This window comes from Cyrtonyx montezumae, unplaced genomic scaffold (genome assembly GCF_038088225.1).
Source record: "Cyrtonyx montezumae isolate F1298 unplaced genomic scaffold, pur_monq_1.0 scaffold_2, whole genome shotgun sequence".
NCBI lineage: Eukaryota > Metazoa > Chordata > Aves > Galliformes > Odontophoridae > Cyrtonyx > Cyrtonyx montezumae.
Window position 1 is genome coordinate 26,959,686 of NW_027071936.1, and position 13,861 is coordinate 26,973,546.

Below are 13,861 nucleotides of genomic sequence, written 5' to 3' on the forward strand. Positions count from 1 at the left end.
GGCAAGCAGGAGTTGCCAGGAAAACTGTCAATGAGATTTTGCCCCCATCCTCTTTGGAGGCTCCTTCTCAGGGCTGTTGGTGCAGGGCTGGTCCTTTATGCCTTTGCTACATACTGGCTTGTTTCAAATAAATGTGAGGCTTCTGTAATACTGGGAAGCATTTGGTGCACTCCGTGCCATAGTGCACTCTGAGCCTCACTGCGGTGATTGTGATGCAAAGTAGAAACGGAGGGCATGTTCTGATGCCTTTAGTCTCAGTAGTGCTTTGCTTCCAGAAGAGTCCTTGCAGGTCTCAGAAGCGTTAGACAGTAGATTTACCTCAGCAAATAGCAATAGTAACTGTTTTTTTTCATCTGAGGATCTCAAAAGGCTTTGCGGGGAGGTCAGTGAAACGCTTCCCGTTTTCCAGATGGAGAAAGAAGAGTGATGCTCACTGCCTCATAGCAGAACTCGCAGGAGAGCCCCTATGCTGCTGCTCATCCAGTCACAAGAAGAGGCTGCCTGAGGGAATTTGTACCTCGCTCAGTCAGCTGTGGTGATTTTGTGCAGCATCTGTTTCCAGGTTTTTCATTCCTGAGCCAAAATTCTGACTGGGGAGAGTCAGTAGGAGATGATTTGCCCGGAAATAATGTACATGCTAGAAACACTGAGTGCCGATGTGGTGAGTGCATTGATAAGCTAAGCATGGCCTGACAGTGTCACACTGACCTTTGAAATGGTGTTTGAGAACAGGTCCCTGTTTTCCAGCTTACATTATAATGGGGACTGGACCCATGTTCTGGAGAAGTATGTTTTCTTTGGCATACTTTTCCCAGTTTTAGCTGAGCTGTATTCCCGTGTTGGCTTCAATTATGGCACCGCCTCTAGTTTTCACCTCTCTTTACACCTTCTGCTTACACCACGCAGGGACCTAAAGGCCTGTATTTGCATGGTAACAGTACTGCATGGTGAAATGCTGCTGTATAAATAAAGCATTCATCACACCTGCAAGGGAGGTTGGAATAAAACCCTGCATAGTTTTACTACATGAGCAGTGAAAGATAGGAAATGACAAATGGTTTGACAAATGGTGTGCGGTGCATTCATAGCATTATTTATTTACTTGGTCACATTGGAATAAGTGAAATGAACCTGGATTTTTGAGTGAGGTTTCTGAGTATCCATAAAGGCAGAGGCCACAGTGTCGATGCCCGAGCCCCTGGCACTTGCAGGGGAGGTAGTTATCTGCAGAGCTGTAGCATCTCTTTCCTGGACTGCATGCTTCCAAGAACTGACAGATAGGAGACTTGGTTGGGACAAAGGCAATTTCTTAATTGGTCACTTGAAGAAAATAAAATGTTGACTGTCACCTATTATATTTAGTTTGTCAGGGTTAGCAGTAGCGAGTATAAGGATTGTTTCTTTAACCCTGAAGCTGAGACATCTTCACCTTGACTGCTTACTGCTTACTGCAGCACCTGAGATACTATTCACCACTGTTTTTCTATTTTACTGGCAAAATAGTTCAAAGAGCCAGGCTGCAAAATGGACTACTGAAGTGCTTCAGGATTTGAAGTCATCACAATTTTAATGGCATTACATAGAACTGAATGTCTCATTTTTTCCACTGCTGCTCTCACCTATATATAAATGGGGTCAAATCTCCAAGCCAGATAATAACCAAGTCTGCCTGGTATTTAACTCTGGCAGTCTAGCATTCACTAGGAAGGTAGGATACCATTTTCTGCCCCTGTGCTTCCTCCATTACCAAGAAAAAGTGGAACCTATTGCAAAGTGAAGAAACCGGACCCTGCCCCATAATGATGTTGTCCTGATGATGTAAACAAAGGGCTGGTGGCCGTCCATGGAATTAAATCTGACTTTCAGATCCTCAATGAAATATGCAGCTGTGAAACTGCTAAAGAGTAGAAACAAAGTAGGTGAGGGACAAGGTCAGAGCCGTGTGCTTGGCTTTATGGTCCTGATGGGGCTTCAGAGCCTTCTGTGATTTGTAAGCCTGCAAGGTGTCACAGAGTGGTTAATTTGGGTGAGCTGTTGAAATGAATCACGTTAGCTAACGAGAACAGTGTCAAGCCAATGGGTGTGCTGGCTGCCAGGTGTTTCTGATCAGCCTGTGGAGGGAAGAGGAGCTCCAGGGTGTGTAATTCCATGGCTCATATGGATGGGCTGGTCCTTCTATTAGCAACGGGTAAAAATGCTTCCACTTAAGGGAGGTCTCAGGTGGATGGTTTGGGGATTGCTGAAACTCTTCTTGCGTGCAGTTTTAAATAGAGGAATATGCTTGGTTGTATACTCCTGCTCCCCAGCTTGTACCCCGCTGATGTTCCATGGGGCCTGTAAATTGTGTTCCCCCGTTGGGACATGGATCCGGAAGTAGGGAAAATGCACCGAAATATCCAGTATTTTCTTAGCCCTAGAGTGCAGCAGGGAGGACTGTAATGGAGGTAGGTGCGTTCTCTTGGGAAACCCCACTGCAAAATCCAAAAGCTTCACGTGGCTGCAACAGTGTGTCTCCTTGTCATAAAATGGAGGATTTTATTTGCTTTTATTAAGTAACAGAAGCTTAATTAAGTTTCTTCTGAATGTAATAAAGTGATACAATTGAATGTAGGTCAGTCTCAAGTAATTGTTTCGATGTTTTAGCAGCTGTTTAACTGATGCTCAAGTGTTAAATTAGAACGCTGGATTTTTATTTATTTTTTAAAGGAGCTAAGTGGTCTCCTTCTCCTGGGACTGGGAGGGTAGCCTTGCCCCTTTGAACCTAATTAATCAAGGCTAGGCCAGGCTGTCCCGGGGCCGGCTGTGGAATGCTCTCTTAATTGCTCGCTTGTGCAGTCATTTGTTTTGTATAACCTGCGACGGATTAAGCTCTCGTATGGAGGAGGCCTTCGCTTCTGCGGTGGGGCAGCTCCAGCGATGCAGCAGCACGCTCCCGACCCAGTGCGGGAGGGGAGGGATGGCCGTCCCTGTGCGTGCGGCTCTGCCGTGCTGCCAGCTTCTCGGGGCAGACTGAGAGCCGTTAGCTGCTGATGCGACCCAAGAATTCTCCAGATATCCTGCTCTTTTATTAAACGTGAAACTTTCGAGAGAGCAACTTTGTGATTTTGTGTGCGTGTATGCAGTAACATGTGCTCCGCCGGGACCCCTCTGGCATCTCGTGTCTCCGAGCAGCTGGCAGGCAGCTCAGATTCTTTTCCAAACTACCAATGGGCAAACTATTTCCTCCTTCTCTCAAGTATGGAATTTCGCCCCTGAGTCAGAGGGTCTGGGAGAAGCAATGGTGGGATTCCATGACGAAGTTAAAGCTGCCAGAACGTTGGGGCTGGGAATAAAATCTTTTATACCAAGTCAAGGGAAGCGTCAAGAGGATGAACCGCAACTGCGAATCCCTGGGCTACCGCAGGGCTCTGCTTAGCTCTGGTGAGTTGGTTGTAACGCTTGCCATTAGCATTCAGAAGAAAGCTAGATCATTTTAAGATGTTTCAAAAAGGGATGTTAAAATTTATCTTCCTTTTTATTAGATCCAGTGTACCAAGGCACCCAGTGGCTTTAGAAATGTAAGTAATGACAGGCAGAGAACAAATGTGAACTATAAGAATGATTTATGGAGACATCTGATGAATTTATCCCGCATCTTTACCCTTTCATCCGTCTCCCTGAACTTCAGCTAGTATGTCTGAGCAGCATCAGTCACATTTTTCTGAAGTTGACTTGTGGGAGACATGCTTCATGCTCTGGAATGTGGTTTTCCCAGTTTCTGCCCCACCTAATCCAGCCCTGCAATCCCAGGCAGGGGCTTTTTTTGTTGATTTTGTTTCCACAGAGCTATCTGGGTTGTATTACCCAGTATGTCATGTACTCCATGACATACCCACTGTCTGAATAGTGCATAATAGCCAGCAGCTTTGTGTTCTTCATGAGAAGCGAGGAGTCTCGGGCCATTTTCAAACAACTGTGCCTTTTTGTAGCTGCTCCAAGAATGAAGCTCTTTGGAAAAATTCAGTGGTGGTGGGAGGCAGAGCTGTTCTGGAAGGTTTGACCTTTCAGTTTACTTCCTCCAAAAAAGCTTTCTTACATACAGCAACTTTAATTCCATGAGCATCCTGTTACAGTCTCTGTAGAATGAAACAGGCAATATTCCATTAATACAGCATTTTCCTCCTCTTCACAAAGACTGGAGGGAGGTTTTACAGAAGCCCTATTACTCTCTTCCTAGTAGTTTAGCTAAGTCTGTATGCATTCTGATCACGTGATGTAGGACAAGTAAGGTATATAATGTGCAAGTAGCAGAAGATGACCAGTGAGAGTGAGGCAGGGTTGAGGAGCTGGTGTGCAGCAAACTTCCTGATAAAGGATGGATAAGGACAAGTAGGAGGGAGTAGTTTGACAGGATGGTAAGGGTAGGGCTGTGTGATCTTCAACTTGTCATGGCTTTCTGTTGAGCACAGTGTGAGAATGTCTCAGTGGATCTGCTAGACAGATGTGCTCAGAAGAGCATCCCTCCGTCCACACCATGTGGCTGCACGCACCCACGGAAGGCTTGGTGCTATCTTTTGACAATGTGAGGAACTTGACAATGGCAGCCTCGAGTAATGCGTCTAAGATTAGGCTATTTTTTTCTTTAAACGTTTCCTTCCGTATATACTTTGGCGAGGCAGCGCTGGGCTGGAAAGCGCGTGAAGGTTTTGTGACGCTGTGCTTTCTCTTGAGCTTAGAATCAAAGTGCAGGCTGCCTTTCTTCAAGTTTTGGGCTGAAGATCAAAGAGGCAGAGTTGGCTACATTGGAATAAAAAAAAAATCCCTTTTGAATATCAAAAACATATTTGGTTCATTTCAGGACTCTTGTGAGAAAGTTTGGTTTGTTTCTCATTTTTACCTTCAGAGCCACAGACAGGCCAAGGCTCCTTTGCTTAAGGTGCTGTGGAAACTCAGGCTCTGTGAACAGTGCTGTGTTAGTGGCACATGCCCCTGGCAGGCTGTTTGCTTCATCATTAATACTATTATTATTTTTTTTTTTTGGTCTAGACAGATTTAGCCATGATGCTAAAGGCATAACCTGCCATGTGTTGATCCTACAGCTCACTTGGCTGCCCTGAGGGTGAGGGTCATAACTTCCTTAATGAAACGCTGTGGACCTTAACTTAAAGATCCCCTTGGTGTCGGGCCATCGGCAGGAGCAGGGAGGAGAGGGCTACTCTTGGCTTTGGAAGCAGTGCTCCCTCTGTGCCTTCAGTTCACTCCCACATTCATTGGGGAGGTGCCCAGCACTGACCTCTCGTGCTGTTTGGATGTGTTCATTTTTGTTTCATTCAGACATTCAATTATTATGTCAAATTTGAGGTGAAGGGCAGTACAAATAATTTGAGCTTCAAACCTTTCTTTAACCCTACTGGCAGAGGTGAAAGGCTACTACATTAAACCCACCAGCCCATGAATGCAGATTATTTGAGCCCATTTAGAGACAGCATTCTCTAATCTCACTTTTTACTTTTGCAGGAACCTATTTCTAGCTGGGAGAGACAGTAAACAGCAGCATTGCTGTTGTTATGGGCTGCATAGTTCCTTATACTCCAGGGAAACATGACAATTATTGAGTAGGGATAGAGTGAAAGCAATTCAAGATTCCCCTTTCTCTTTTAAATGGACAGATTATCTTCTGTATTAACTTTTATTATTATATTTAGAAGACATCTGAATGTTTGCATTCAGGTTTGCATTAAAGGTAACAGCCTCTGAGGAGAGAAGACAGAATGTAGCAGCAGCTTTTGAGAATGACAGGAGAAGTGAGGAAGATGAGGTCTCTTCATTAGTGTCTGGGGAAGAGAAGCCCCCATCTCATGTGAGCTGCTGCTTCTGTCCCCCAAAAATGTGTGGTCTCTGACAGGTCTCGCTGCAGCAGTGCTCCAGCCCACTCAGTGCACCTCAGAGCCATCAGAAAATGATAGCCAGTTTCTCTGCCCATCCCAGCTCCCAGTGGCAGCACTCCCAAACAGAAACAATGGGCTTTTAGCTTCCACTGACTTGAGTTGAAAGAGCAAGGAAGACAAAGTAAAGTTGAATGCCAGCTGAAATTAAGCCCAGACCTCCTCAAGCCTTTGATTTGACCTCCTAACCCAAATTAAAAGCCAGACTGTTTTCTGTTCACAGTTATTTTAACTAGTGTTAACTCTGGCTAAATCACCGAGCCTTTTATTGCCTGGTTTGCTTTAGGTGTTTACTCTCCTCTCCAGATATCCTGCCAGTGTTTCGTAAAGTGGATTTTTATTAGGGTGCTACAGAAGTTTATGGAGTTGGAAGAAGTAAAGTACCTGTAAAAGGGGAGATACAGTCCTTTAAAAGATGAGCTTTTACAGCCTGAAGGCTTGCCTGGTTTTGTTTTCAGCCACACAGACTGGCATCCAAGAGAAGACGAAGGCTCATGTTGCAAATGTGTCCTTGCACGTGCCCTCAGCTCCTTGCAGCTGGAGCAGCTCGAACCCTTGACCCAAACACAGTTGGTGGCTTGGGCAGCTCATCCTCTGGTCTGTCCTTGGAAGGTGACAAAATTACAGTCCTACTGCCGGTGCTGCCAGGTCCTCAGCTCCTTGAGCTGAAGGCCCCTGGCACGGTGCAGAAGGATGCCCTGAATTGCCCTTAAATCCGTTACGTCTTGCCAATTTGCTGTTAAATGCTTCTTGTTAAAATTTAAGGGCCTTATCAATGAGTTGCAAAAGCTTAATTCCCTTTTTAAACTTTTTCCCTATGTAAAACTGGTATTTAAATTCTTTCCAGGACCTGTTTTCCATCTTCTCACAGGCTCTCCTTGACACATCCAGGCAGTCCCCTCGGTGACCTTTGCAGCTCCAATTGGGCTCGGTTGGATTTTTCTGCTCTTTGGCTGGCTCGGGTTTTGGTGTGGCTTTTGGTGGTTTGCTTTTCTTCAATTGTGCCTTGCTTAATATAAAAATAATAATCAGAGGAATGAAACGGCTTGAAGCGATAGAAAGAGGAATCTTTTTCAAATAAAACATCATAAGCTTTTACAATAGCCATAGCAGTTTAAATGCATCTTGTTGGCATATTGCCACCAAGCTGCTCGGTGAGACTACAATTAGAGTGCTCTGTGCCTCTCTCTCTATTAGTTTGATCACGGAAGAAGCAGCCTCACTGACAGCTCTGGCACCTGGATAGATAATTAAAACCCGTCAATAAAACAACAAAATGCAGCATGCAGCGGGACTCGCCTGCAATAGCATTAAACACCGCAGATAATTATATCGCAGCAGAGGTTGGAAAGGCAGCTTCTCCCTGCTCCGAAAGATCAATAAAACAGACCAATTCGTAATGAAGAAGATGGTCCAGGAACTGGATTTTCATCTCCCTGTCATTAGATCCTTCGCTTTTAGCATTTTGCAAAGGCAAAAAAAAAAAAAACAAAAAATCTGTTGAGGAATTCTTTGGTTTTGAAAGGCAAGCATGCTGAGGATTTAGCTTTGCTTGTGTGCAGCGTCTTATTGAAAGCAAATGTGGAAAAGGCTTTATCCAAAGCTTGTGGTTCTGCTCTCTTCCTCCACCTTCTGCTGCTTCCTTTTTCCTTTTTTTTCTTTTCCTTTTTTCTTTTTCTTTTCCTTTTTTTTTCTTTTCCTTTTTTTCTTTTTCTTTTCCTTTTTCCCTTTTTTTCCCCTTTTTTCCCTTTTTTCCCTTCCCCCCCCCTATTAATGTTTCTCCTTATTTCAGTCCATCATTTGACTTCTCTTAACAGTAAAATTTCTCTTTACTTCCTGTCTGTTTTCTCCAGGGTATTATTATTTTTTTCCTCTTGGCCCTTCTTAAAGGGCTGACTTGGAAGTACCACATATTGACAGGAAAGAAGACACTTCTGGCTGACTTATTCACCATGACAGGCTTTTTCTTAAAGCAATCATCCAGAGAGGAGATTTCTGTGTTTCAGAGGAGAAAAAGAATGTCTTGCAGCGTTGCCATGTAGGATAATGAATTAAGTCTGTCTCTTACTGTAAAACCATTAGAAAAGTATAATAGACCTTGAGAAACAGTCTTTGGATATTGATGTCTTGGCTATATTAGCATGTCCATTCATGTGATTACTGCCTTGCCTTTGCAAAAATAATACAGCCTACGTAAAATAGATGTCCCAGTTGTGCATCTCTTTTATCTGGTGGGTACATGTGGGCACAAACAACCCCCTTGTGTGGGTTAGCACAAGCTGTGAGCAGAGTTCGGTAGCAGCAGGGAGGGATGCAGGATAGATGTTTGAAGATCTCTAGGCTTTCTGCAGCCCTGCACGAGGTTTTCTGGTTGCTCTCCCAAGGACTGTCAGTGCTGCCCCCATGATTTTTGGCACCCGTTCTGCTTGTCTGGGGCAGATGGTCTCCACCTGGGTGGGGGGACCTGGGCTTGTGCCTGCAATGATTCATGCTGAAGGGCTTTTGTTTGAGATCGATCTTCTATTTTGTGCTGCCTTGGCGTTTTTGTTCTGGCAAACATAACGCCCCAGACATGTCTAGTCTGATGCTGCTGACATGTCTATGCTATTAAAGTTTCTGGAAAGGCCTAAAATAAACATCACCTGCCAAACTATTATTTCTTCCTTTCTTTCTCTTTTGGGTAAATATATCAACAATGTCAGCATTGGAAAAAATCAAAGGTGTCAGAGGAGGAATAAGCAGCTGTTTATGTCTGAAAGTGCTTCTCCCTCGCTATCATAAGATGACCTTGTCACTTAAAAATCATAAAAATGTTGCTGGGGAGAAGGAATGGAAGTGCACTGAAGGGAAATGAAGTTTGTTTTTTGCTTTTTTGTTTTTCTGCTGTCATTGTTTTAAATTTGAGTTTAGAGTTGCAAACAGTTGAGCCCTGCAGCTGGTACTGAACTCAAATGTTTCCTTCAGCTGCACTGTTGCAAATGGAAAACAAATACTGCTGACTTATTATTGTCACATTAAACTCTTAAAATTCATTTTCCAGTGGAGCAGGGAGAAGTTCTGCAAAAATAATCCTCATTTTCTATTACAGTCTGTGTGTTACGCTAAATTGACACCTTTCTTCTAGGATAAACATTTTTCCATATTTGAAAGATAAAACAGGCACCTTGCTAAGTGGGATTAAATGGAAATGTAAAGACAACCACCTGTTTTTTTCTTGTGAGTGGAACAAATGACATGCCTTCTATGTGATATTTTTTTTCTCCAAAGCATGTATGTGAATGATCTGTTTCTAGCATGCTGGGTGCCTAGAGGCTGCTGAATACCTCTGACTGTGTTTTGGGAGGATTTGGGATGTTCTCTTTCCCTGAGCATGCAGCCTTCTGTCTCTCAGTTTGGACAAAAGGGGAGATCTCTGGTTATGTTTCATTTTCTGATCTCTTGATGAGCTTCTGTGCCTCAGCATAGAAGTAGTTCTGCAAATAGACGTAGGCCTGCTAGGAACTGGATGGAGAACAGCTCATCAGGCACATGGCAGACACAGAATGCCAAGCACCCTTCCCATGGCAATGACTTTACACAGTTACTGCCTTGGGCAGGATTTGGAGGTAGAGGTGAAAAGTGCAAAATCCCTCAGCTACCCTTTCCTGGGCTGCAGTTGCCCCAATTTGTCTCAACATAATAAAAGAGCCTGCTTTGCTCTTAGTGCCAAGAAATCACAAGATTCAGTTTAAAATCTCTTGATTTGGGAAGAAGAGTGATGCTGCTCTTGGGCTGGTTTGCTGGGAAGGGAAGTAAGGCATGATTACATGTTTTTCCCTCCCTTTTCAAGGCTTCAGATGCATCTTCTTTTATGAATCTCCTCTTGTGTGTCACTTCTTGTGTGTCACTTAGTGTCAACTGGGCCTTTAATCTTTCTGGAATGAAATATGATAAAGCCAAAGAGACCGAGAAGCTGTTAAGAAAGTGGAAAAAACTATGAACAAAACCATAGCAATCACAGTTGTATTGATGAGTGTTTCTTACCCTTTCCTCCCCTGAAAATTTTTGTAGGCTGATGTCTGACAGTAATAGATGGTTGAATGGGTGTTAGTGTTTCTAACCTTTTTAGTCCAAATTGCTTTCTTCCTTTAAAGTGTACCGGAATGAGAACCAGCATATTTCATCTCAGGACCTTAAAAAGAAACTCAAAATGCCAATTACAGGGCATGGTTTTGCTGTCAGTATGAAATATGCTGAAATATGTGGGAAATAATTTTTTTTTTAGCCGTTCTTTTGTTTGTTTGTTTGTTTTGCAAATTACTTGGGGTACTGCCACCACTTTGTATTTCAGATTTTGGGTAGAGTTTCACATTTTGTTTTCTGTTGCCTTTCCCCAGGTGGCAATGTCAATTTGCTCTCACCTTTTGAAGTTTCTCTGCTGGGTAGGCATGTGTTTTGCCATCCCCTGTTCAGGGCACTGCATGTGTTTAAGGAGGCTCAAGCACTTGGTAGAGTTAGGGTGATAATCTGTTTTTCTGCTAACTCACCTGTTATCTCATGGTGCTTGTGTCTTTGATGAGATCCCAGAATACAGCATGCTAAACTAAAGCCTGTGTTGGCATCCTGAAGCAGCTGGGCGTTCTAACCTAAATTTTCAAACATTGGTTTCAAACATCGTAATCACTCTGGATCTCAACTCATGATTTTGAAATGCCTCTTTGTTCCATTGCTCTTAGTCTATGTAGCATAGCCAGGATTGTCCCTAAAGCCAGAGAGACTATTGATTAGGCCAGTGCTTGTCGAGAGGCACATTGAGCCCGGTCAAGGCTTTTTGTTGAAAGGAAGGTGTTGGATGCTGTTCAGTGCCTCTCCTGGAAGGCTGCCCGCTCGCACAGCCCCAGCTACCTGTGATGTCCCCGCCAGGCCACCTGCCTGCCAGCAGCGAGGCTGAGGACAACAAAGCCAGCCTTTCTGTTAATAAAATTATTTTTCTGTGTATCTGATAAAACTAGTTGCTTGCTGTGATAACTGTCTTCTTTCAACAAGAAAACATCAAAATATCCCAGCCCTCTGGATTATCTGTTATCCAGCAAACGAGTCTGATGAGCAAGCATATCAGCTCTTATTAATCTTTCCATAAAATTAAAGAAATTATGGAGCTTAAGGCAGTGACTAATGAATCAATTTTAATTTATGGGCTCAAATAAAATCCTCATTAAGCCTGACAAACTATAGCCTCAGGTAAACACAAAGCATTTCCACTGCAGAGCTAAATGAGCTCTGTGCTGGATGTTGTGGCTTCTGCCAGCAGAGCAGTGGGGTCAGAGGTCCCTTGTCTTGTCACAGGAGGCAGCAGCTTGAAGAAAGTAAATGCAGTGGTCCAGCCCCTAGGAGATCTGCTTCTGGCATGAGAAAGGATAAATATCAAAGACTAATTATATTTCTTTCTCTCTCTTGATTGTTTAAAAAAAAAAAAAAGAAAGTGAAGGAATTTTCTCCATGGAATCATTTATAACTAATGCAAGCATGTTGGCTATGTATGAAAAACTACTATTTTCTTTTCTAGACAGCGTATTTGGTGAACTGTTCCTTTTTCTCTCAGTGTTACTGTTTCTAGCCTGTGCTTAGCACTAAACAGCATTATTCAAGATGAGTGTTTTTGTGGGAACGTTTTATAAATATTTTGTAAAGGCTATTTATGTCTGCCATAAAATATACAATGGTTACATTTGCCGCAGATGTTGTTGCTTTAGTTTTTGCATTTCGTTTGATGGAGATGCTGATATTTGAGGTTAGCTGGGGTCAGTGTGATGGGACTTAAGGTTTCAAGAAGTAAAGGACCACACACTCTTACTTGTTTTCTGTAAATGTTCCTTGGTTTGCTTTCACAAGAAACGCCTCATGATGCTGTAAGAACTGCTTGGAGGGGAAGGGGTTGTGCTACCTCACCTCCCTTTTGAAAAAACTATCTCTTTATTGTCACTTCTGAAATCACAGCACATTATGTGCACAGGCAAAGTTATCCTAGGGGCATGGATTAGCTGAAATTTAGTTAGCATGCAAGAAAATGGCAGCCTAAAGAGCAGTGGCAATAAGCTGATGTGAGCATCAGTGTTTGCCATCAGCCTGTGTGCACTCCCCCAGGGAGCTTCCCGAGCTGATGCTGAAGTCCCAGTTCCTGCCACTTCTCTCCTGTTAGTGCTGTGCCAAAAGTTGTGCCAGACTGTTTTCTGACTCTTTTTTTTTTTTTTTGCAGATGCAGTAATCGGACCCAGTGTGCTGTTGTGGCTGGCCCTGATGTGTTTCCAGACCCTTGTCCTGGGACGTACAAATACCTGGAGGTTCAGTATGAATGTGTCCCTTACAGTATGTATCTTGATATATTTGCATTTATTTCTTTAACAGAGAATTGGTTTAATGTTGAGAATGATCCAGCCTTGAGTTTGTCTCTCGTTGCCTGAGGGCAAATGAACACTCGATGACAAACTATGTACATCATATGAGACAGAACTGATAAGATATGAAAAATTGTCTTCTGTGCAAGGTTTGTGCTTACGTTAAAAACATTCTAATAATACCCCAAGTTTGCCTTGCTGTATGGTGTTAGAGTAACAAATCAACTTTTGAAAAACATTTGTAAAGCCCCATTGGTGAAAGCATACTGTAAGAATGAAGCGTTATTGCTAGCTTATGACTTCACTTTCCAGAACTTTATACTTGAATGGCAATGCACTTTGGACTGACCTATGTCTTTTTAACTGATGACATTTGATAAGTGCCTTAAATACAGTATTGTGTCACTAAGGAGACAGAAAGATAATGTTTCTATCATCAAACACCAAATTTCCCCAAACAACTAATTTTTAAGCTTCTAAAGATATGAAGGCAAATTGCATACTTGCCACTTAGCCTGAATTTTGGAGGGTGGAAAGACAGATATGTAGAATTACAGCAATATGTGCTGAATGGGAAATGTCAGAGTGGGGAAAAATAAGGTGTATCTCGGAACTTAGTTTCTGTGGGAACCAAATCTGTTAGATCCAGTTATGGACCTAGAGAGCTGAACCCTCATCTCTGAGAATAAGGGGGATGTCTGTATTGTGTTTTTCTACACAAAAATGTGAAGCTTCTAAATGCGGCAAGGGAATATTCTTTTATGGGGTGAGCTATTAAACCCATGGAAAGTGTGACATCAAGGGCTTAAGGTCTGCCTGAGCAAGCTCATACCAAGTGAGCTAGCTCAGGCAGATCATTTGGAGGTATTCTGCTCTAAATGAGGCCTTTCATTGTACAAACAGCACTGTGTATGGGGAGGCTGGGGGGGGAGGGGTATCTGTTTATCATAGCAGGTTGTATTTCCTTATGATTTGTGATTTGCATGAGGCGTGCTGTTCCCTCCTGAGACTGGGCTGGTAAAGCAATAGCCATTACGTAGTACCCCTCTGTAGCCTTTGTTGCATATAAACAAAGAGGAATAGTGGTGCCTTGTGAGAAAGGTAATATGTGGATATTGTGCCCTGAGGTGTTAATCGGCCTTGTGTACAAGATGTAAAATAACTCTTGTGAGAGATTGCTCAGTACGAAATGTACAGCAGGTACTGAATGTGTTTTAATGATCTGGATGAAGTGAGGAAAAGACCAGCAAGACGTACTACCTCTACAATTAAGTTAGTGGCTTTGATGGCCGCTCGCTTTGTTTATGAGTCCAAGGTACTGCCTAGCGAGTAGAGTTACGGTGGGGAAATGAGGGACAAACATGCTATTAATAGGGATCCCATCTCCCAAGTTTGTTGTACTGTACCCTTCATTGCCTAGGAAACTTTGAGTCAAATCTTAATGAATTGTTACTGGGTGTAGCACCATGGAAGTTGGCTGATGGGTCTGCATTCATACCAACGGTGTACTTTCACTTGCAGCAATGAAGTGGGAAACATGAGTCTTCTCATAGCTCAGCCTCC

General features: G+C 43.2%; 1 protein-coding gene across 1 annotated transcript in view; it reads left to right on the top strand.

The window, feature by feature from the left end:
• ADGRL3 (adhesion G protein-coupled receptor L3) overlaps window positions 1-13,861 on the top strand; it is a 287,009-nt gene that overhangs the window by 73,691 nt on the left and 199,457 nt on the right. Inside the window, exon 3 of the mRNA XM_065736696.1 lies at window positions 12,160-12,269. Within this exon, the coding sequence (XP_065592768.1) occupies window positions 12,160-12,269 (110 nt within the window). The remainder of the gene's footprint in view (window positions 1-12,159; window positions 12,270-13,861) is intronic.